This window comes from Trichosurus vulpecula, chromosome 9 (genome assembly GCF_011100635.1).
Source record: "Trichosurus vulpecula isolate mTriVul1 chromosome 9, mTriVul1.pri, whole genome shotgun sequence".
Classification (NCBI taxonomy): Eukaryota; Metazoa; Chordata; class Mammalia; order Diprotodontia; family Phalangeridae; genus Trichosurus; species Trichosurus vulpecula.
Window position 1 is genome coordinate 115,923,956 of NC_050581.1, and position 24,356 is coordinate 115,948,311.

General features: G+C 40.9%; 1 protein-coding gene across 1 annotated transcript; it reads left to right on the plus strand.

Moving 5' to 3' along the window:
- The first annotated feature begins 731 nt into the window (after positions 1-731).
- LOC118831036 (zinc finger protein with KRAB and SCAN domains 7-like) lies at positions 732-23,803 on the plus strand. Its single transcript, XM_036738206.1, has 5 exons — positions 732-867; positions 7,996-8,505; positions 14,145-14,268; positions 14,848-14,955; positions 18,273-23,803. Exons 2-5 carry the CDS (start codon positions 8,110-8,112, stop codon positions 19,730-19,732), a joined length of 2,088 nt encoding a protein of 695 aa, XP_036594101.1. The 5' UTR covers positions 732-867; positions 7,996-8,109; the 3' UTR covers positions 19,733-23,803.
- Positions 23,804-24,356: the final 553 nt, after the last annotated feature.

The following is a 24,356-nucleotide window of genomic DNA, read 5'->3' on the forward strand; positions in this document are numbered from 1 at the left end:
CTAGGTTTTTCTTTGTTACAAAGTGACTTTTGTAACTTATCTGTGTGTGTTGGGGGATGGGGAACTATCCATAAATAACTTTGATATCAAAAGGCAACGAAGTTGGGTATTTGTTTTGCTTGATCATGCCTATTTGTTCAAAAGCTTTTGTTTTTCCTTTTTTTAACCCAATAGAGGAGTTGGATGAGAAAATGGATTTTTGATAATAGAAAAAAACAAAATTAAACTTTAAAAAGGCATTAAAAACCTATCCAGCTCATTATTGTAGATGAGCAAAAAGCCTTAGTTTTGAGTCTGTCTTTATGACAACATTATCAAAAACAGCAAAAGAGGAGGGGTGAAAGGGATTGAGGGGAAAGAGCCATCCTTACATTGGAGACATGCCAACAGTTGTCTTCTTATGGGTGGGCAAAGTCAGGTTTGGACTATTTGTGAGAGAAGGGGCTGTCCTCTTATTTTCAGTGGAAACTGTCCCTATTAGAACTTGGCTTTAAAGGATCTAGTTGAACATCTGGTCCTACCCACTCGTATGTCAAAGGCGAGGAAACAGGCTCAGGCGAGAGCGCCGCAGCTTAAGAAGGGACAGGGTGGTCTTCTGACCCTACGGCCATCACTGGGCTGCTTCCACCATGAATCCCCCTCTTCCTTCCCCTTTCCCACCCAAACAGCAAACGAGACGCGACACCTCCGGGGTTCCTAGAGCGCAACCGGAAGCTGCTGTAGAGCCAGGCGATGACCGGCACCCACTTCCGGTCAGCCATTGTTCTTTTTATCCCTCCGTGAATGGCGGAGGTCTTCTGTCCTGTGCCCTGCCCTTTCCTCTCCCTCCCGGTTGGGACCCTGGAGGTCGCTCAATCGCTGTTCCTTGTAAGTTGGGCCGGGGTCTCAGGGAAGGGGTCAGGCTGCAGTCAGGGGGCGTCTTCCATCCTGGCCTTCGGTGGGCGGGTCGAATCACTCCCTCTTTTACCCCCGCCCCCGGTTAGAGTGGGGTGGGGAGGAACCGAAGGAGGGCGGGGGAGGAGCCACCGCAAGGGCTGCTGGGAGGAGCCACTTTAGCTCCACCCTACTCTCACGCCATCTTCCCAACCAGGGGACCTTGGGTATAGGCGGGCTTGGGCGGGGTGCCGAGGGCTGGACTTCCCCCCTTTACCCCGTTGTCACTCGTTCCACCCGGGGCCCCAGAAACTGACGTTGTCCTTCACGCTGCCTCCCGCCCTTTGTGCGTGTCAGAGGAAGTCTCTGTAATGTGCTTTCTAAACCTTGAACTCGATTTCACGTGACGTCAGCGCTTAGAATTTTTACTGGTCAAAAGTACCTTTACATAAGTCGGCATTTATTAAACGCTAACTGTGCGCCACGCACTGTGGGATTCAAAGAAAGGCAAAAAGCTGCGTTCCAGGAGCTCACGGTCTAATGGGAGAGACAACTCAGTACCAACAAGTATGATACACAGGATGCATTGAGGGGGAAGTCACCCTCGTGGAAGATTAGGAAAGGCTTCTCCAAGATGGGATTTTAGCTGGGACTTTCAGGAAACCACCAGGAAGTGGAGATGAGCAGGAGGAATAGACTAGGGGAACAGCCATCGGAAATGCCTGGAATTTCTCAGTGGGTGAGGGAGGGGCAGGAGAGAGGAAGAGAATTCAGAACTCAAAATTGCTCCCAGAGTGAATGTTAAAAATAAATCATGAATGTATTTTGAAAAGAAAATGCCTGAAATCTGGGGTTGACTTGTTCAAGGAGAGGAACAGCAAGGAGACCTGGAAGGGAGTAGAGTAGAAGAAGACTGGAAAGGTGGGGGGGGAGGCAGGTTGTGAAGGACTTTGAATGAATGTCAAACGAGTTGATAGGAAGCCACTGGAGTTTATTGAGTGCAGGGGTGATGTGGTCAGGTCATCATCCCTGTAAAGTCAGCCCCTCCTTTTCTTGACCTTTCTGTTTCCCTTACTGATATCTCCAGCCTCCCTGCACTTTGGGAAGATGCATTTGACAGCTGAATGAAGGAAGGGTTGAAGTGGGGAGAGACTTGAAAGTCTGTACTGGAAGGGACCATTTAATGGATATCTTGGGCTGTAGAGCCAGAAATAAGTGTTTCTGAGATCACCAAGCTTTAAGCTTCTGTGGCAGTGACCTAGGTAAAGAAATTTTTAAATAATTAAACACAGGAAAGGAAAGACAAATGCAGATAAATAACATTTTCTTCAAAGTTCGAAGTGACAAGGAAGATACATGGAGAGAGAAAGGTCCTAGTTTTGAATTCTTAGTTGTGGGTGTTGTTGAGTTCCCTGAACCTGGATCCCCCAAATATTTAGACTACCTAGGGGAACTCATTGCAAGTAACTGGTAGGCTGTGATGACGAAGAGGAGATGACAGGTTTCTGCTTCAAAGAACTTGAATTTTCTGGGGGACTTAAGCTTTGTACACACATAAATGTAAAAGGGCAGAATGTCATAGCCAGAGGAGACTGTGGGGTATGATGAGAATCTAGAAGTAGTAGAGATAATTTCCTCCTGGAGTGAATTGGGAAACCCTCAGGGAAGAAGTAGCATTTGAGCTTCATTTTGAAGCATAGTGGTGGACTTGGGTTGTGGTGGCCTGGGAATGGAATGGAAATCATTTAATTAACTCTTATTCTGTCCTAAGCACTAGGAATACAAATAGAAAATTGAGACAGTCCTTACTCTCAAGGAGCTCACATTCTGACATGAGGGGACAGCAGCCAGTGTTCCTGTTCAGTTCATGGCACATGCCAGCAGATAGATAGTACTTAGGTTCTGAGATAAAGGATCAAGGCAGTAACTGGGGAAGAGAGTTGGGAATAAGTGGTAAAGGACATTTCAAGAAGATAGACCTTTGAGCAAAGGCAGGGAGGTGAGAATACACATGGTACACTCAGGTTAATGTCAAATTATGAAGGACCTTGGCTGCCAGAGAAGGAATTTGATCTTTTATATTGCAGGTGGTATGGAGTCAGGGAAGGTTTTTGAGCAAGGGATCAAAATAATCAGAGCAGATCAGACTTTGGGGGAGAATGTTGAGATTGACAGGTTGGATGTTAGAATGCTAGAGTCTTTGCAGAGGTAAATTCAACAGGAATTGTTAACTGATTGGATATGGAAGGTGAGAGTGATTGGTTGAAGATGTCTAAAGTTTGCAGTGATTGGGAAGATAGAGATACCAGTAACTGAAACAGAGAAGTGAAGAGCAGGAGGAGCTGATCTTTAAAGGATGGGCAAGGTTTTTGTTTTGGATGTATTGGCCAGAGAATTTCCCAGGCCAAGGAAGCAGGTAACTGTAGGATGTGAGGAGCAGCCTCTTCTGGAACCTTGGTGTGTAATTTACATTGGTGAATATCTACTACACATGATTTTTAGAAATGTAGCACTTTAGATCAGCAACATCTTGTTGTGGAAAGAGCATGGGACTTAGAGTCAGAAGTGGGTTTGAGTCCAGGTTTAATACTTAGCTGTGTGTCCATGGACAAACACTGCTTAACCTCTCTGAGTCCATTTTCTCATATTTAAAGTGGGGATCTACTCCACAGAGCCATAAGGAAAGCATTTTATGAGCTGTTAATCACCACGTAAATGTGACACATGATTTCTGGTGTGAGAGGACTCCTCTTAGTTACTATCTCCTTTTTACAAATGGGGAAACAGTCAGAAAAATGAAGTAATTTATTCAAAATCCTATTCGATAAGTTGAGAATGGAACCTAGGTCTTCTGAATCTTAGTCCAGGGTTCTCATCATGTCTGGTAACCCATCTGTCTTTAAAAGTGGCCTCTTAAAGTGTGATATGAAAAGTGTGTCAGAATAAAGCCTAGTGTGGGGAAAAATAAAATCATTCCCATTGAACTTGGGATGCTTATTAGAAAGAATGTAATTTTTTACTTTTTACTATTTGATTTCAAAATATAAGAAGCAAGAAATGAGCCTAGGGGTTAAAAAAAAAAGGACAGTGGGAAAATTCTTGTTCCAGGTTTAGGGGCAGTGATCCATGTATAGACTGGAAGGTATTGACATTTCCTGTATAAGCATTCTAGGCACAAGTTCATGTCCCACTGAAAATACAAAAGCTGTAAAGGACTCAGGAAGCCTTAGACAGGGACAGAAAACCATGAGGCACTTCACAGAAGCTCAGAAGCTAAGCTCTTGCAAAGGAACTGAATTTGGGGCTGCCATCAGGTCATCCTTGACATTAGACTGAAATCCCTTTCTCCCATGGAGATCTACCTAGTGGCTCCCAGATTTGTAGTGCAGATGTGTGGTTTAGCCAGTGGTGTCAATATAGATTATGTTAGTTTGTTGTTTTCTAAGTCAATGTGTGGCTGCAGGGATCCATTTCTTTTGGAGGCTGACACTACTAGTTTAGATTTCCCTCCAAAAGACAAATAGTTGGGGCTGCTGAACAAGCATTCTCATGAGTTCCTCTTTTAACATCCCAGGAACCTATACATCCACCTTTGTGGTACTATTCTGAGACCTTGGATTCTTAGGGAAGGGAAACACATGGGGCTGTCAGCATCCCCTGCTACTGTCAGCTCATTGTAATAGTGGAGGTGACAAGATCTGGATCTTTTTTACCTTTCCCTTTCCACTGTTACAGCTACATGTCCTTTTCTCTTCTTGTACCTCTGACTTCAGGGGCCATGTGAATAATTCTTTCATTTTTTTTTTCCAAGGGGGATATTGCTCAGAAGCTTCCTGCCCTTCTCTGGAAGGCTAGCCTTCTGAACTCTTGAACTAGGCAACCTGCAAGACTGCTATTGCCCAAAGAATCTCTCTTCTCTGTCTAAAAGGCCAGATTCTTTTGTAATGCTGCCCAGGAAACTGAAATCCTTTCTGCCTTATGCTAAATGGTGGGTTCAGAGAACATTGCTCATGAAATCTCTTGAGCAGAGTGGGCAAGCACAATTCTTCTATGGGAAATATTATTTCTGCTGCTCCATAGTTTAGGCAGGGAAAGTCCGCACTCAAAAATTCTTCTGTTGAGCCAAGTGAATAGTGGGGGAAACACATGCATTGCCTTTGTACTTCTGCCCCAAGTCAGCCCTTGTGAGTTCCTGGGAGTAGGGGAAGGGAGAGGAGGAGAGTAGATACAGTCTTCCACACCTCCAGCCTCCCCCAAAACACAAGTGTGACATGTACAGTCATCCAGCATGCTAGGGATCTCTCCCAATGTTGAGATAACCAACTTTGATTTGCAAAGCAGAGGAACATGCCACCCATGCCTTTATCCAAGTCATGGATGGCTTAAAATGTCATACTGCACAGAACTAGGCATGAATCCTTGGGGCAATTCTCTGTAGACCTACCAAGTTGACATTGGGGAACCACCAACCATTCAGCTCTGAATTAATCTGATTGTACTGACATTTAGCCTACATCTCTCAGTCTTTTGGTTAAGCACAGTATGAGACACTCCCAAAAGCTTTGTTAGCATCTATGTAAACTATACATACCCTTCGATGTTCCCTCAATCTACTAGTTCGGTCGCCCTGTCAAAAAAGATAATGAAGTTAGTCTGGGATGGTCTGCCCTTGATGAAGCCAACCAGGTCTTCAATGAAGAGTTCTAGAATTGTTCCCAAGAATAACTGGCCTGTAGTTTACAGGCTGTTCTTTTGAAAATTGGGGCATTTGCCCCTCTCCAGTTCTGTTATCTATCTCATCCTTTATGCTGTTTCAGTGACCTAGCAGTCACGTTGACTACGTTTTTTTAAAAAACTCTTCAAATTTGCTGTTTTTTAATAAATTTATCCTCTCCCCACCTCCACTGAAAAAAAGAACAAATATGTATGGTCAAGCAATTCTTCCAGTTCCTGCAGGTGTAGTTCTTGGAATCAGGTATCTTGAATCCATCAAAGGCAGCTCGGTCCTTTCTTACTATGGACTTTCTTATCTTGGGTATCAAGTCCTCATTAGTTGTTTTTTCTTTTTTTCATTTCTAGTATAAAAGTCCTTTTTGGCAAAGAAAACAGAAGCAAAATTATAAATGAGTAACTCTGCCTGCTCTCTGTTGTCAGTTATCATGATCTCATTCATTTGAAATGGTTGTCCTAACCCTTCTTTGGTCTTTTTTCCCCCTAAATAACTAAGCAGAAACTTTTTCTGTTCTCCTTACTTTTCTGCATAGATATCAGTTCAGTTTTTTAATCAGACCGTGCCACACTTTTATATTTGCACCTTTACTTGTCCTTGCTTCCATTTTCTCTTTTAAAAATATAGCAAGTTGAATGGTATGATGATCAACTTTGATAAGACTTAGCAGTTCTCAGCAATTCAATGACCACAGACAATTCAAAAAGACTCATGATGGAAAGTACTGTCCATATCCAGAGAAAGAACTATGGAGTCTGAATGCAGATTGAATCGTACTATTTTCTCTCTTTTTTTTTCTTTCTTGTGGTTTTTCCCTTTTGTTCTGATTCTTCTTTCACAACATGACTAATGTGGAAATATGTTTAATATGATTAATTGCTCCTGTTTGTCCTTTATTCTGGAAAAGTATCATGATATCAGGGAAGTGATACCATGACATGCAGGTGAATTGAATTTAAATGAGGGAGGTCTGTGCAAAGTTACCAGCCTCACTTTGTCCTCCATAGCTATCTGGGTCCAGTGCCTATATATTGATCAGGACAACTTGAGTTGGCTCAGGATGCAGTGGGGGACCTTGGCCTTTTCAAGCCAAGGTCTTTAACAGGCCTCAGTTTGACTGAGGCAATGCCCAATCAGTGATTAGGGCATAATAAGAAATGTGGCAAAGAATGGCCTCTTTAAAAGAAAAATGATCTGGGAGAGGAAGACCCTTGGGTTCTGGTCGAAACAGAAACAATTGTTATTTACATTAGTTGTGAGCCAGTAAGGGCCAAAACAATGACCAAGTAGGATTTGGCCTGGGACCTAGTATTGGCCGATCAATGAGAGTTAGAGTGATTTTGGTTTTCTTTTTTTCCCTCTTAAAGACCAGCCTCAATATGATTATACATGTATGACCATTATCTGATTACTTGCCATCTTGGGGAAGGGGAAGGGAGGGAGAGAGGTAGAAAGGAATTTGGAACTCAAAATCTTATAAAAGTGAATGTTGAAAAATACCTTTACATGTAATTGGAAAAAATAAAATACAGTTAGTGGGGAAAAAAATTAAAAAATAAAAGAATAAAAATCTAAGTTAGTTTGTGAGTTACCTGTACAGCTACATTGATCTCTTTAGTTAACTCCTGTTTTTCTTCTTTTAAATTTTCTTATGTCTTCAAATTTATATTCTCAAGAATTCTGCATCCCTTCTGAGAAGACTTCTGTAGAATTTTAGTCCATGAAATTTTACTTAGCTGTATTCTAAAACCATTGAAATCTCTTTTTTCCAGATTCAGGTATCTTTCACGTTATGCTATGCCTGACTTTTCTTTCTTCTATCACAAACACTAAGGTAGTCAAACCGGCATGCCTACGTTCTAAAGGAAGAGATAGACTTATCAAATTGAACTCCCTTGATTAATTCCCCTACCCTATATATAGTATATTTTGTAAGAATCTCTTAGAAGGTTCTCTGATAATTAGGTGAATACAGTTGAGACACTATGAATAATGTTGAAAGAAAGATTTGCTTTTGCAAGGCAAGTGGATTACCCATTGGCAGAGGCTAGGTAGCAGCACTGTCCTTTTGTAAGGAATGAGCATTGTGAGAGTCAGCATGGCTGAGTGGAGAGAGAACTAACTGGTCTTGGAGCCAAGAAGATTGGAATCATGTCCTGTCTCAGACCCTTTCTGCCATTCATTATAAGGGCTGGTCACATAATCTTTGCACCTCAGTTTTCTTATCTGTAAAACAGGGGAGTTAGATTAAATAGTGTTGTAAGAACTAAATCCATGATCTTATGGGAAATATTATTTTCCTTCCAGTGAAGATGACTTTGTTGGTCTGGATCTGAACCCTCTGTCACTTGGTTATTTCTCTGTGCTAACAGTGATTTCTTATATCTCTGTAGGTGATGTCATCCCAGGCCTGAGATATACAAGACAAAGTTCTGAGACTAGAAGTACAGTCAGGGACTTTGGCTGATTGAGTTTCAGCTGCAGCCAGGTTCTGGTAAGAGGCTGTGATGACTGCAGAGGTGAGGAAAGCCAAGTGTCTGGCCCCTAAGCTCTTGGGCATCCAGGAGGAGAGGGACAAATCCCAGGGACCCAGATCAAACTTGCCGCAGGACAGCCAGATGAGCTGTGATATCTTTAGGCAACACTTTCGGCAACTGTGTTACCATGATACCTCTGGGCCACAGGAGGCCCTGAGTCAACTGCGTGACCTTTGTGGAAGGTGGTTGAGGCCAGACATGAACACAAAGATGCAGATCATGGAGCTGCTGGTGCTGGAGCAGTTCATCACCATCCTGCCTGGGGAGATGCGCACCTGGGTGCAGTTGCATCGTCCAGAAAGTGGAGAGGAGGCAGTGGCCATGGTGGAGGACTTCCAGAGACATTTTAATGGACCAGCACAGAAGGTGAGAAGTAGAACCATTCATGGCAGAGTTAGGGGGTAGTCCAGATCGAATTTCTCAGCAGGTGGAACTAACTTAGAAACAGGAGCCCTCAGTAACCATGGCTTGGAGACATTTTGCCTTCAGGTTTCCTGGACCAGCTGCATGGGTTACTCATAAAACTTAACGTTGAGACCCAGCTGTGTCACTTAGCTGTGTATCCTTGAGCAAGATACAGCTGATTTTCCTTTCATTTACCCATCTATTTGTGTGGTATTGTATTTTTATATATTTTGTTAAATATTTTATAATTACATTTGTAAACATTTAGTTATTGTTAATTTTTTAAAACTTTATTTTCTGTTCCCAGTTTTGTCCCTCCCTTCATCCTTCCCCCCCACCCCCACTGAGAAGGTAAGAAACATTAGTCATTTCCTCTCATTTTAAAAATGAGAGTAATACTTTTTTTTACATACTTTGTGCTCTTGATGTAAGGATCAAAATAGTAAGTGTCTAAAACTCATTATAATATAAGCAATAGTTATTATGTGTAGGAAATGATTGTTGTAGTAGCTGACATTTCTAGACTCCTAGCTACAGAAGCATCATAGAGCCAGTTTAGCTTAGATGTGGGAACTTCCAAAGTAGGAGATTTCACAATCTGTCTGAAAATGGATGTCTTTGCCTCTGTGTTCATGACAAGTCTTGAAGACAATAGATGGTATTGCCACCTTACATTTGCCTAGGAATTTATTTTCATAGAAGACAATGTGGTATTTTGAAAAGAATTGTGATATCAATTAAAAACATTTGGGTCCTTCTCTGTGCTATCAACAGTTACTAGCTGTTAATCCTTAATAAGTCCCTTAATGTCTCTGAGCCTCCGGTTTTTGATCTGTAAAATGGCAATAATCTTGTTCTCCCCACCTCTTAGGACTTGTAGCTAGGAGGAATTTTAAGGATTCTCTATTGCAAGCCTTTCATGCCACAGACAAGGAAACCAAGGCTCAGAAAGATTATGACTCATGAGCATAGTGAATGGTAAGGCTTGATGTACTATAAACATGTTACCTATTTAGACTCTAATATTCTTCTCACCAAAATACTGTGAGGTGGACAGGAGTAGTGTATTACCTCTACTTTCTACAAGTAACTGAGAGGTGGGTCGCTGAACTCATTAGTGACTAAAACTAAGACTAATGATAACATCTGACCATTATGTAGCACTTTAAGGTTTGGAAAGTGGTTTATGAACCTTGGCTCATTTGAGCCTCAGTTTCAGTTTATATGGGGGGAAAGGATCAGAGAAGGGACAGGACATTTGTTTGGGTTGGGCTGATAACAGGGAGACATATCGCTGTTTCATTCTTATTTCTCTTGTTTTCTCTGTCAAGAAGAATGACCTTTGCACTAGACACAAGGAAACAAAAATGGTTGACAAAGAGTTGATGCCCAAGATAAGTAAGGAGGCAGTAAGAAAATACCCAGTTGCCTTTGATGAGATGAACTATGTCCTTGGACACTGAAAGAATTGGCAGGTGTGATTGCTGAGCCACTGTCAGTAATATTTGAAAGATCATGGGACAATGGGAGCCATACCACAAGTTTGGAGAGGGGCAAATGTCCTCATCTTTCAAAAGGGAAGACAACAAACTGCAAACTATAGGTCAATGAGCTTGACTTTGATTCCTGGGAAAATTCTAGAATGAATCCTTAAATCCTGATCATTGGCAGACATCTACAAAGAAAAGTAGTAATGTCGGAGAGCTAGCTAGCATGGCTTTATCCAGCACAGATCATGCTAGACTAAGCTCTTTTCCTGTTTTGATCAGATTACAAAAACTATTAGATAAGGATGTGCTGTGCATATCTGAGCTCCATTTTACCAAAGCTTTTGATGACTACCTCATCCTGTTCTTGTGGAGAGGACTGATGTTTGTGGCTAGGCCTGGATCAGCAAGAATAATAAATCCCCTGAAGGGTTCTCATGGATTCTAATATGCACTGTTAGATATTATGATTATGTAAAATATGGTAATTATTTCTAGCCCAGTGGAAATATGCAGTGTGGATTTGAATAATGCCAGCACTTAAGGGGCTTCTTCTTCCTGCTGAATACAGCACCTAGCAGTGGTAGATGATAATACAATTTGATCGTTTGAGAGCTGGTAAAATGACTGGCCTCAGACTAGTTGGTCATGGTCGATTGTCTTTGTGGCAGGAGGTCTCCAGTGAAATACCGCAGCAAGTGACCCTGTGCCCTTTGACATTTTAATTAATGACTTAGGTACAGCTTTGGGAGACTTATCATGTTTGCTGATGGTAGAAAAGCTAAGAAGGATGGGTGACACTGAATGGCAGAGTTAGGATCCAGAAAGATCATGACAGGCTGGAACATTGGGCTGAATCAGTAACTCAATAGGGATCCATGGAAAGTCTTGCACTTGAATACAGATGTCAGATTTCAAAAATACAAGGTCGGGGAGACATAGAAGTTGTTCTGAAAAAGAGATATGGATTTGAGTAGACTTGATGCTCTATAGAAGTCAGCAGTGTGACGTGACAGCCAGAAATGTGGGCTTGGTTAGAAGAGGCCTAGCCTTCAGCAATAGAGAGCTGACAGTCCCCTGGATTCTGGCCTCCATCAGACTTCATCTCCACTCTTGGGTTCAGGTTTGGGTGCTACAGTTTAAGAAGGCTGTTGATAATCTGGGTAGTTTCCAGAGAAGGGCAGTGAGCCCAGAGCAGCAGAGGGTCAGTAGGAGGGCCTCCCCAGGAGGGGTGAATTGGTCCAGGGCAGACCATTATTAGCCATCATTATTATCATCATTGAAGAGTGTCTCTCCCGTCCCCAGAGCTGTGATCTTAGGACTCTATAGCCATCTTCAGGTATTTGAAGAATTATAGTAGAGAAGGCATCAGACTTTTCCTGTCCAGACCCCGAGGGTAGAACCATGGACGGTGGTGGGGAAGCTCGATGTTAGGAAAAATCTCCTAACAATTGGCTGTCCCAAAGGGGAACAGAGGCAGAGGCTGGATGACCCCTTGTTGGGTATGTTGTTGTTGGGTTTCCTTTCTTATATGTGTCGAGCTTGATTACTGCCGAGGTCCCTTGCAGTTCTTAGATTGTGTGATGTTAGTGATTCTGTGAGGATAGTTACTGAGGAATTGTCCCTATTTTGCTGACCAAGAAACTGATGTTCAAAGAGATGAAGTGAATGTCAGAGGGGAAATGTGAAAGTAGGTCTTCCTCGTTAAAGAACAATGTTCACTGGGCCACATTATTGCTGAAAACCAGATTCTCTTGACTCCTCAAGATTTCTTTTTATTCTAGAAAAGCAATATGTAATACATTCTTAACTTGCCAATGCAAAGATTTGTTAAAACATTAAAAACAGTTTTTTAATATTGCCCAGTTGTCCAATTAGAGTTAGTTTATTTCAGAGCCAGGGAAATGTCCCTTCCTTTGTCCCCCTTTTTTGTCAGAAACATGCGCACTCATTTTTTATTTGCAAAAGTTTTTCCCAAACATATATCTTGTTCAGTCGTTTTCAGTCGTTCTGACTCTTTGTGACCCCATTTGGGCTTTTCTTGGCAGAGATACTAGAGTGGTTTGTCATTTCCTTCTCCAGTTCATTTTACAGATGAGGAAACCTAGGCAAATAAGATTATGTGGCTTGCCCGGGTTCACGCAGCTAGTAAGTGTCTGAGGCAATATTTGAACTGAAGTCTTTCTGACTCCAGGCCTGGCCCTCAATCCACACTGCACCACCAGACATACACAGTAATGTGATTGGAGCAAGGTTACAGGGAGCAACTAGATCCAGAACAGGTAAACAAGGTGTTAGTTTGTTTATATTTGATTATATAGTAAATATGTGGTAGAGAAGAGATGAGATAAACAAGCACACACACATATACTTGTAACAACGAAATATGATCAATTCAGAGCTTGTTTGATGGCTGACCTTAGAGTACTTGGTTATGGTTTGGTGTCATCATGGCCCGAGATCATAAAAGGCAGCTAGGTTGTACAATGGTTGGAGCAGAGCTGGTTTCTTCCATAAGGCAGGCACTGAAAAAATTGCTCGTTGATATACTTTGAATTAAATTACAGTGTAGGGCTGAGACCAGATTGTTGTTGTGTGACACCAGAAGTCCAGTGTGTAGGCCTAGCAGAGAGGAAGGGTCACAGTCAGATCTACCTAACCAGGTTCCAAGGGAACTGTTTGACCCAGAATGGGAAGGTCACTGGGCCAGAAACCTGGAGAATGTGGAGATAGAGTGTCTCTCCTGACATTGCTCCTATACTTGGGCCCTCAGTAAGTCCCATCATTTCCCTGGGCCTCGACTTCCTCAGGTGCCCCATGGCCCACAGGGCTAGGGAATGGTCAGGAGAGTTGACATTTATGTAGAGGTTTAATAATGTCACACTCTCCAGCATTTTAAAGTTTGCAAAGTGCTTTCCTCATGACAAACTTGTAAGTGTAAGCAAGGTAGTTGTGAGTGTTGACTTCTTGCATTTTGTGGATGAGGTAACTGAGGGTCAGAATTGCTCCTGGTCACTTGGCTAGTCAGTAAGTCTTCTCCTGCCACAAGGGCGTGTTCCACTTTGCAGTCTTCAGATGTAGAAGCATTAATTGATTCTCACAGCAAAATTTCCAACCTTTTCATATGCCTTACTTCCACTCACAGGATTGCTGTGAGGGCAGAATGACATAATTGATGTGAAAATATTTTTTAAAAAAACTAGAATTCTATGAATTTAAGAATAAAAATTTGCATCTGCCTCCAGAAAATGAAGTTTTCATGGCAGTTTGCCATGGGGATTGGTAGGAAGGAATTAAAGAGGAGTCCTGATAAGCCCATTACCTGGGTGAACCATTCACTTTATGATATTCAGTTTAAGCCTGGTGAGGTGTTGCACCCCTCTAGTCCTTGTTTCTGGGGGGGCCAAGGCTGATGGATCTGTTGAGTTTGGGAGTCTTGAGTTGCAGTAGGGCTAAGGCAGAGCAAGTGTGTTCACTGTCTGTCACCAATATGGAGAGTCCCCAGAAACACGACCACCAGAGTGTCTGAGGCGGGTAAATTTGTTCAGGGCAGAAAAACAGCAGGTTTCAGCTTGTGCCCTGATCAGTATTGGGAAAAGACCCATGAATGGTTGATATACTTCCAGGTGTGGGTGAGATAGGGAGACCCAGTCTTCAAAAAATGAAATTCAATTTAACCAGCATTTATTAGTTGCCAGATGTCTACAAAGCACTGTCTTAGGTATTCAAGGAGATACAGAGTTGACATGAGACCGAGTCCTTACCTTTCTGTCAGCTGCAGGCTAGTAGAATAATAAAAGCTCATTTATTTGACACATAATGAAGTATATTTGTTCCTTTTAGCTTCTATCATTCTTTGACTTGGCCTGCTCACAAATGGCCCATTCAGGTGTCTGTCAGGAGTCCAGTTGCCTTTTGTAAGTGCCCAGACCCCTCTTGCTGAATAACTCTACATGAGCCCAATCTTCTATGTATTATCTCTTCTACACCCACTTAGAATGTCCACCAGCAGTTGTGCCACATACCCTCTCCCTCTTCCCCGGTGATGTAGGCCATTAGCAAGGAGTTGGGCCCTGAAATCATACTTAGAACATGAAGAACTTATTGTTTCAGGATTTGGTGACATTTGAGGATGTGTCAGTGGACTTCGCCAAGAAGGAATGGAAGAGTTCAGCAGCTGCTCAGAGATTCTTTCGAGATTTGATGCTGGAGAATTACCGGGATGTAGTATCACTGGGTAATGATTCTGTTGGCTCACTTTAAAACCTTTACTTGGGGGGTTTTGTTGCTTCATGCCTCTTGCTAAATAGAGTTTCTGTTAATGCTTTCAAGGGTTAATAGGAATCAGAAAGTTCTAAAACTGTATTTTCAAAGCTTTTCAGGTCCATAGAGAAGTAATGTCCCAGGAAATTATTAAAGCTTTCTGAAGGTAAAAGTTTATTGATCCTTTGCAAGCTTTGCTTTATACATAGATGGCCTAATATTCTCTAGCCTGCTTCCTTCTTAAAGGCCTCATCAGGGTACCCTTTGTCAGCTTTTCTAAGCCCTAGAATCCTCAAATACTTTACTATTGATTTTTCTTACCTAACTAGGGAGGAGAGAATTTAAAAAGCTAATTTTGAATCTGGTTCTAAATCATTGGATTCTGCCTCAGTCTTCTTGGTTTCCAAGTGCCCTGCATATGGGTTGTACACCTCCCCCTTGCTTTCTCTGGGCATTTAATTTCCTTCCCTCTATGTTCTTTCCAGACATAGGGCTTAAATGGATATCTATGACTCAACTCATTATTCAGTCCCATTTTCTTCTCCACAAATAGGATTTCCATTTTCGAAACCTACAGGGATCTCACAGAGTGAGGAAGAACCATGGGGTCTAAATCATCAGGGACCTCTGGACTTGGAAGATGGGAAAAGTACCTGTACAGGTATGTCTTCACATTTATTGAGTAAGTGAATTTTTTATTTTTCTGTATCAGATATGATTTCATTAGCATAAAGAACTCCCAATTAGGAAACTCTGTTCTAATACAAATTAATACCTTCCTTGCTCCAAGTGTTAGAGAATTGCCTGTGGCACTGAGAGATTGTGGTTTGTCCATAAATAAATGTATGTGTAAAATTAGGCATAAAGCTGTTTATGTGACCCTTTGCATTTAACAAAGTAGAATTGAATTCATTAACAATCCAAAAATGTATCTGGTGTCTTTTTGAAAATCCAGATATTTTTGGTGCTGTTTGGTTGCTTGCTACATACACACACACACACACACACACACACACACACACACACTCTCTCTCTCTCTCTCTCTCTCTCTCTCTCTCTCTCTCACACTCTCACACTCTCTCTCTCTCACTCTCTCTCTCTCTCTCTCTCTGTCCATCTGTCTCTGAGAGGAAGGGAAGTGTTAGGGCTGAGTGTAAGGCCATCAGGGATGGAGAGCCTGACACCTACTGACAATGGCCTTGTCAAGACTTTTAACTCTTCAGTGCCCTGCACAACTCTCTCACACCAAAGAAGTTGTAGAATAATTGCTGATCTGCACTGGTAGAGAAAGTTTCTTCACCAAGGAGCTTCCTACCTCAGTGAAATCACAGGTGTAGGTATAAATATACAGTATATGCCTGTATATAAATACCTCTATAGAGAGAGATGTGTGAATTCAGAACTACTCTAATGATTTTGCTGTTTTTGCTTTGCGTCCCTTAATATAGATCTATGTTTCCTTTTCTGCTTCATATGTATCATTTTATTACTCTTTAATATTCTGTTCCATTAATGCACCATGATAACTTACTTGGCCATTATCCACTTAGTACATTTAAGCTGCTTCTAAGTTTTTAGTATTACGAATAGAGAAGTTGTAAATATTTCTTTACAGATAGATCATTTCCATGGTATTGATTAGGATGAAGTTCAGTTTTTAATTCATTGGATCAAAAGACAAGATTAACCTAGATTTAGTAGTGCTAGAGGGGACCTTTGAGGCTGTCTAATCTAGCCCCTCATTTAGGAGACTGAAGCTCAGGAGCCAGTGATTGGCCCAGAGACACCTAAGTAAGAAGTAGAAACAGAAGGCAGTAGGTTTGGTGTCCCTGGATTTGGAGTCAGGAGGGAGCTGTAGTTGGGCCTATCTCCAGGGCCGTGGGCTGGTCACTTTGCCTCTGAGCCTCAGTTTTCTCATAAGTAATAATAGCCCAAACTCATCAGGAGTATTTGAGGATCGATTGAGTTGACACCTGTAAAGCGTTTTGCAAATATCTGAAGTACGGCCTACATGCAGCTGTGGAGAGTATTGATTTAGGGTGATGTGTATGGCCACACAGCTCTCCACCATGTGGTTCCACCCACAACATGGTCAAAGGCAGCTTGGGACTGGGCAGAGACTACTGATATGAATTAGAGATCCTAGGTTCAGGACTCAGCCCTGTGGCCTCTAGGGCCACTTACCTCATGTCTCTGAGTTCAAGGCTCTTTCTCTGTAAAAGGAAGGGACTGCCATAGATGACTCCTGGGGTCCCTCCCAAGTCCTCAGGCTGTGATCCTTTGTATTATTGGGGCCTCTTCCCCTATCCTGCACCCCAGGGAATTTTATGATTTTTTTTCTGTTTTCTCCTCTAATGACTATTGTCTTCATTTGTTAGAATGTCTTTCCACATTTTCAAAAATTCCTTGTATTTCTCTTTTTTTTCCCCTACTGTCAACAATGTGACATTATATACCTGTACCACAACTTGTTCAGCCATTCTCAAATTGCTGGACCCTGACTCCTTCCACCTCAGCTTTCACGGAAAATGCTACCCTATCTCTTTGGGGGTATGCGTAGGGTAGTGGGAATGCTGGTTTAGAGGGTTATGACTGGTTTGGTAACTTTTAGAATGTATTTCCATATTGTTTTATGGAACAGTTGAAGTATATCTGGATTTTTAAAAATTCTTTTTGTTATTTAATGGGTATAGAGTAAAGCCCCAGAGTTGTTTTCATTTGCATGTTTCTAATAGTGATTTATAGCACTTTAAAAATATAGTTGTGATAGTTTATAGTTTTCCTTTGAAAATGATTTGTTCATATCCCTTAACCACTTTTTGGGGGGTAGTGGCTCTTAGTCATATATTTGCATCAATTTCCAATATCTTGGGTATCAGACTTTTGTTAGAGATGTTAGGATCATAGATCTATAGCAGAAGGTTTCTTAGAGGGCAGTAATCCTCCTCATTTTGCAGATGAGAAAACTGAGGGATTAAGTGATTTGCCCAAAGTGTTTCAGATAGGGATAGAGCCAAAATTGAAATCCTTGTGCACTGATTGCTCATCTAGCAATTTTGATGCTTCATGTAATACACAGCAGAGCTGAGGTTTCAACCCAGGATCTCTGACTCATAGCACATCAGCAGCACTGGGATCAGGCAGCGCTCTTCAGTTAGCAGATGACCATTCTGTGTCCTTTTTTCTATAGGATAGAACTGTGCCCTGAGCCCAGGGATGAGCATGTAGTAGGCCCTCAATAAATTGACTCCAACACTTCTTGAGCACAGTGGCTAGTCCTCGTAGCCTGCAGTCAGGATGACCTGAATTCAAATGTAGACCCAGGCACCTGCTATGGGAGTCACTTTGGGTAATTCTTTTCACCTCCCTTTGTCTGAGTTTTCCTCAACTGTAGAAATGGGGATAAAAACAGCACCTGTCTCCCAGGTGAGAGGTAGATGTGAGAGCCAAATGAGATAATGTTTGTAAAGTGCTTAGTGTTGTGCCTGGCACATAGTAGGCACCATAGCACATGAGTGCTAGCTCATCCTGTTATTTTTCCTATTATCTTCACCATCACTATGTAAACAAGAAATTTGATGGAAATATCCACACACCCCCTACATCCTCTACCCTCCATTGACCATCTTTTCTTATCATCTTAGTCTAGTTGCATTGATTTTGTTTGTGGACAAAGTTTTTGATCCCAGTGCTTTTCCCTTTCATCATGCTTTCTCTCTAATCCCTGCAGTTTCCTCTGTCCCACCGCTGTTGGCTGTCTCCACCTATTGTTGTCATTTCTATCCATTTGTGAATAAATTGCAGACCTTTTTTGCATTGTTTCTGCTGGGTCATCTCTTTCCCTGCCCATACCCTCAATATAAATCTTCTCTTCAGACCCATGGAATTCATGAGTTCTTGAGTACTTTAATTATGTGATTTAATTCTTTTCCTATTCCCAGACTTGAAATGGTGACAGTTGTTTTTTCTATTTTTCAGAAGGTGATAATGCTACTGAGAATGAGGAGTCTACTTCAAAGCAAGAAATTTTTGGTGAGTCAGAATCACATAATAGTTCATCAGAACATCTCCAGAGGGATATTTTCCAGGCGTCTCAAAGTGGAGAAGCATGTGAAAGGGAAAGCGTGTTAGAGCAGCAACAAGGAACACTCCCAGAGGAAGATATTCAGAGAATTGATAGTGATTTTATGGAAGTGATAGTCCAGAATAAGAAAATCCCTATTAAAGAGAGAGATGAGAAATGTAAAGACTTTTGGAAAAGTTTTAGTCTTGTCTCAAACCCTGTTACACATGAGAAAATTCCAAGAGGACAGAAATCGTATCAGTGTAATGAATGTGGCAAATACTTCAATAGGAGCTCACACCTTATTGGCCACCAGAGAATTCACACCGGAGAAAAACCTTATGAATGTAGTGAATGTGGGAAAAGCTTCAGACAGACTTCTCAGCTTATTGTACATCTGAGAATCCACACAGGTGAGAAACCTTATGAATGTAATGAGTGTGGAAAAGCTTACCGTCACAGTTCACATCTCATTCATCACCAGAGACTCCACAATGGTGAAAAACCTTATAAATGTAATGAATGTGTGAAAGCCTTCACTCAGAGCTCTCAACTTATTGATCATCAGAGAATCCATACTGGTGAGAAACCTTATGAGTGTAACATGTGCGGTGAAGCTTTTAGTCGGAGTAAAAGCCTTATTCGACATCAGATACTTCACACTGGGGAGAAACCTTATAAGTGTAATGAATGTGGGAAAGCCTTCTGTTCTAATAGGAACCTTATTGATCATCAAAGAACTCACACTGGAGAGAAACCTTATCAGTGTAATGAGTGTGGCAAGGCCTTTAGCAGGAGCAAATGCCTTATTAGACATCAGAACCTCCATACTGGGGAAAAACCTTACAAATGCAGTGAGTGTGGGAAGACCTTCAGTCAAGGTTCTCAACTTATTGACCATGAGAGAATTCACACTGGAGAGAAACCTTTTGCTTGTAGTGAGTGTGGCAAGGCATTTAGCCTGAGCAAGAGCCTTATTCGACATCAGAGACTTCATACTGGAGAGAGACCTTATAAATGCAATGATTGTGGAAAATCCTTCAATCAGAACTCGCACCTCATTATACATCAGAGAATTCATACTGGGGAGAAACCCTACGAATGTAATGAATGTGGGAAGGTTTTCAGCTATAGCTCAAGCCTTTTGGTACATAAGAGAACCCACACTGGGGAGAAGCCTTATGAATGTCATGATTGTGGAAAAGCTTTCAGTGACAGCTCACAACTAATCGTACATCAGAGAATCCACACTGGGGAGAAACCGTATGAATGTAAGGAATGTGGGAAAGCCTTCAGTCAGCGTTCAACTTTTAACCATCATCAGAGAATTCACTCTGGAGAGAAACACTCAGCTTTGGTCCACTCAGTCTTTTAGTTTGTTGCTCATAATGGAGAACAACAGAAAACAACAGAACAACAAAAGAAAAACCTCACTCTTGTTTTCAGATGAAAACCCTAATTCTAATTGATCCAAAATCTCAAAAATGTTTGCTTTTGTTTCACTGGGAGATCTGGTGTGAAATTGTGGATGTCTTGGTCACACTAGTGGAAAGTCGACAACATGTTAACTTTATCACTCATGGTTTCCTTTGTAAATCTCTCAAATCCATTCTTTGTTTCTGTTTTATCTCCCTAAGCACATTTTAAGCTCTGCAAGGCAAGTCTTCCTTAATTCAGACTGCTCTCCTTTACTGCCTACATCAAACACTTCTTTGATTTACTTTGCCTTGTCTCTTGGCTACATGTCTGTTTCCTTCTATTTCTCCCCTATATTCTCCCCTATTAAATATACGTTTAGTATATTTAATTAAACTTTATTAAAATGGGTGATCCCTGAAGGTGGTCTCCTCTATCAGACAGGGAGCTGTGCAAGAGTTGGGGTGTTACCTCCTTTTCTTCCTCCCCTGAAGTAGTACTTTTTCCTCTTTTCATTCCCTGCTCTCCAGGTTCTTTAGATTGGCGCCCCAAATCTATATTCTGGTACAAACATTCTTCCATTTTCTTTCTCATACTGGTGAGTCTTCAGTGTTTTTAAGTCTATGCTTTTTTTTTGTGTCACTACATCAAATATCTGTAATTTTGTCTGTGACACCTACGGATTGCAACTTACCTGAAATTTAACAGATATCTTAGAGCATTTTGTGATGATCTGAAATTAAGTGACTTGCCCGAGAACACAGTGTCAAGAGGCAGGATTTGAACTAGGTTTTCCTGATCCCAAGTCCAGCCTTATCCACTACCATGCTTATCATTTGACCCAACCAACATTGATAATTTGCCATGTAATTATTATATTTTTTACCCCAGTTGGAGTGTAGGTTCTCTGATGGCAGGGACTACCCCTCTCCCATCATACTTAAGCAACAATTGACAATAAATATCCTCAATAGACATTTTAATATTAATATATGATATAGCTAATATTGTGGTTATCTAGTGACCGGCTCTGCATTTACATTAGACTAGGACCTTTATGAGGGTGAATGATGTTTCCTCCCTCATCTGCTAAGATGTGTTTATGTGTGGAGTGGTCACAAGGGATAAACTGGCCTTTATGGGAAAGAACCTTACCTTATTTTTATTGTTATTATTTTTCAAAATTTATTTACCTTATCTTTTATTACCTTCTTGTCCTTGCCTTATTTTATAGAGCACTTTGGATGTTCTGTGTCATTGTCCATTGTTATAACCCCAGACACTTAATAATGATAGGTGAATTAACTAGATAAAACATGGGCCCTACTTTGATGGAGCCTATAGATTTGTAGAGGGATAAGACACATACAGAACTGCAATAACCAATACTCCAACCAAAGTAGTGAGTGCTCTAGAGAAGGGGACAGTATTGATTTAGCCAGAGGCAACTGGCCAGCAGGCATGTGAAATTCCCAAGTGCCTCAAAACCAAATTAAAATATATTTGGGAAAGTTTAACAAGATAGATAACAATACACCACAGTGGTAACAAGTGGCCTTCTAAGTCAATATGTGACTCACAGACAGGGATCCAATTCTACTTGTGTTTGATATGGCTGCTTTAGATAGTAGCAAAGTCAATTAAATTTACATTTACAAGTAAGCTTAAAGATCTTTATCTTGTAGATAACTATTATTTTTCTGATATTCTGTCTTCTGTTTTTGTCTATGACTCCTGTTACAAGCTAAGTAGATGCTGATCCTGGTTTTACTTTCTTCTCTTTTCATTATTCCATATTTCTTCACTTAGATTTATCTTCCTCAGGGGAATAAGTGGTATTTTTTCTGCTGTTTCCATGGCAATATTTTCTGCTCATGAGGTGCAGTAGTTATGTCTGTCTGCCTAGTTGGATACAAATAACGAATTTATGAACAGACCAAGTTAAAGCACAAGCGAAATCCTTTGTGTTCATCATTTCTGTGTCTTTTCCCCCAGACTGAAAGGCTGAAGGAGAACAGTTACTTTGCATATTCAGACTGTTTTTATCTTGCCAATGTGGGAACTTGTTATTCTTGATAATACCTGTTTGTAATGGGATTTATTTTTCTTGCTTTCTTGGTGTAGGGAGAGGGGGAAGGTGAGCAGAGAATATATTGTTTCCTAACCACTGCTGAGGCTTTAGCTTCTGCCCCCCTATGATGGCTGAGAGTATTGATGAAGAGATATCCAATAGGTCTGGACTCAGTAGAACAGAAGAGTGAGGCCTTCACCACATGATGATACCACTTTTGATCCATGACATTTGTTGCCAAAACAGAATATAAACTAAAACCTTTTCTTTTTTTAAGGTGTATTTCATTTTACCCTAGAAAGCAAAAGAAAGTAGTGGGTAAATATCAAAAAGTGTCAAATTTGGATTAGAATTGATTCCAGGAAAAGCTTCCTAACAAAGTTATGCTAAAGTGTAATTAGGAGGAGGTTCTCCCCTTTTGGAGATATTCAGATGGAGGCTGGAAATCCATTTGTTGAATATGTTATAGTAGTTTTCTTTTTGCAACTAAATCAAAAGAGTGTTTTTGTCCTGCCTTCCTCTCTCTATCCTCCCTGCCTCCATGGTCTTATGTAAGTTACATTATTATGGTTGGTGACCCATATTTTCTGGACCTAAAATCAGGTCCATCAGCTGTCTGTGCAATAAATGTGGGAGTTATATTAGCTCTGTATTTTTTAAATCATTGCCACCTCCAAGCATTAATATACATCTTTTTTGATGTAGAGACCAGTACACCCACATTTTTGGGAGGAATTTGTTATCCAGTCTATGACTCTACTTACTTTGTGACTGTTAATGTCTGACTTGACTCAGAACTCAGAAAAAATCAGTATCAGTGTCTACTAGGTCCATTTACTTCTTTAAGGCATTTCATTTGTAGAATGGTACAGACTCACTTTGACAAGGATACAAAATGGCCCCCAGTCCTTCTGCTACAGTAGTCAAGTGCCCCAAAAGGGAGCAGAAGGTCATAAAACAGATTCTTTGGTGTTGCTGCTTTTTCACCCGTTGTTCCTGATTCTGCCTTTCTGGGGAACATTCTCTACATGGTAGCTCCACTGACTACTTGAAGGCTGCTAGTGTCAAACAAAGGCTTATAGGTTTTGAGCTCCACACCCACTCTCTACCCTCAGGCCTCTTTTTATTTTTAACAGTTTGTCTTGCTTCTCACTGAATGACATCATCATTAAGACTGAATTGAAACAAACCTAATTCCAGAAGATATTTGGGTCCCAGAAACACATTTATGTAACTAAATGAATTCAGGTTAATCTGAGTGTCTACAAGGCAATTTCAGTATTTAAAAAACTTGATTTTTGACCCCACTCCGCATATATAAAACTGAATCAGAAGTAGTCAGGTACCTTGTTAACCTGAGGTAGTATTGTGTATTCAACAGGATCAAAAGCAACCCGGTTCAAGTCTCAACTCTGTACTTAACACCCTTGTGAGATAAAATGTTCCGTCAATTAAATGAACAAGTTCAATTCTAAGTCTTTAGTAAGGACTTCTTCAAAGTATAATGATTGTCATTCCATTTTTACAATCAATTCTTTTATTTTTGGGTAACATTCAAGCAGTGATTTATGAACTGTCAGGCCAAATGTCTGATGGCTATCAAAATAACCTATTTTTCTTACGAGATATCTGTAAGTCCAGGCCAATGACCCTCTGTTTTCTAAAATAAAATTTTTTGATCTTGTTTTTTGGACCTTTTTATGAAGTTGCAGTTTAAAATATGCTCTGCAAATAATCTCCTAAGGCTGCTAGGCCAATTCTGTGTATTAAGTTCTTAACATGTAGCACTAATCAGGAACACCAACAGAAAAGCTCAACCATCTCCAAGAGATGTTTCATTCCCCTCAAAAATATTGCTAATTTATAATTCAATAATGTCTTAATAGCTTATTGCCATAACTTAAGGCTTGTAGAGATTTTCACCCCTAGCTAAGTTTTGGCTAATTATAGATTTTACATTATTTGTACTGGTTCTCTCATTTTCCCCACATTTGACAAGTTACCAAGCTGGTTAAAATTGTTTTCATGGGACAAGTAGAACTCCCTCAACCACTATTATCGCTGTAAAATCCATTCTAAGGGAATAAAATCTGGTTTAGGAAAAAATGTACCACCAGCAAAGCACTCCAGTTAACAGTAACTTGTGGCAAAATTCAACAGATGAAAAAAAATCTCCCCTAAAAAAAACATATGGTTCAGTATATCTTGCTCCCTTTTACTATATGAGAATGGTAAGCCATTGACTTCAAATTAGTTGTTTTGCACTTGGATTGGCTCCAGTCATTGTACAAAGACTACTGACAGTGCCCACTTTCCCAACATCATGGAATAGGATTCTGTGTATAGGGCAGAACCGTACACCCCCTTAACGCCTCACACAGCTTGGACAGTCAGCTACCCAGGGTATCAAATTGGATTATTGATGTTAAAAGGTGATATCAATTATAGTATCAAAGTAAAGTAACAGTCTGATACAGGGTATGCAGTATAGGTAAAACTTCACCTAATAAAT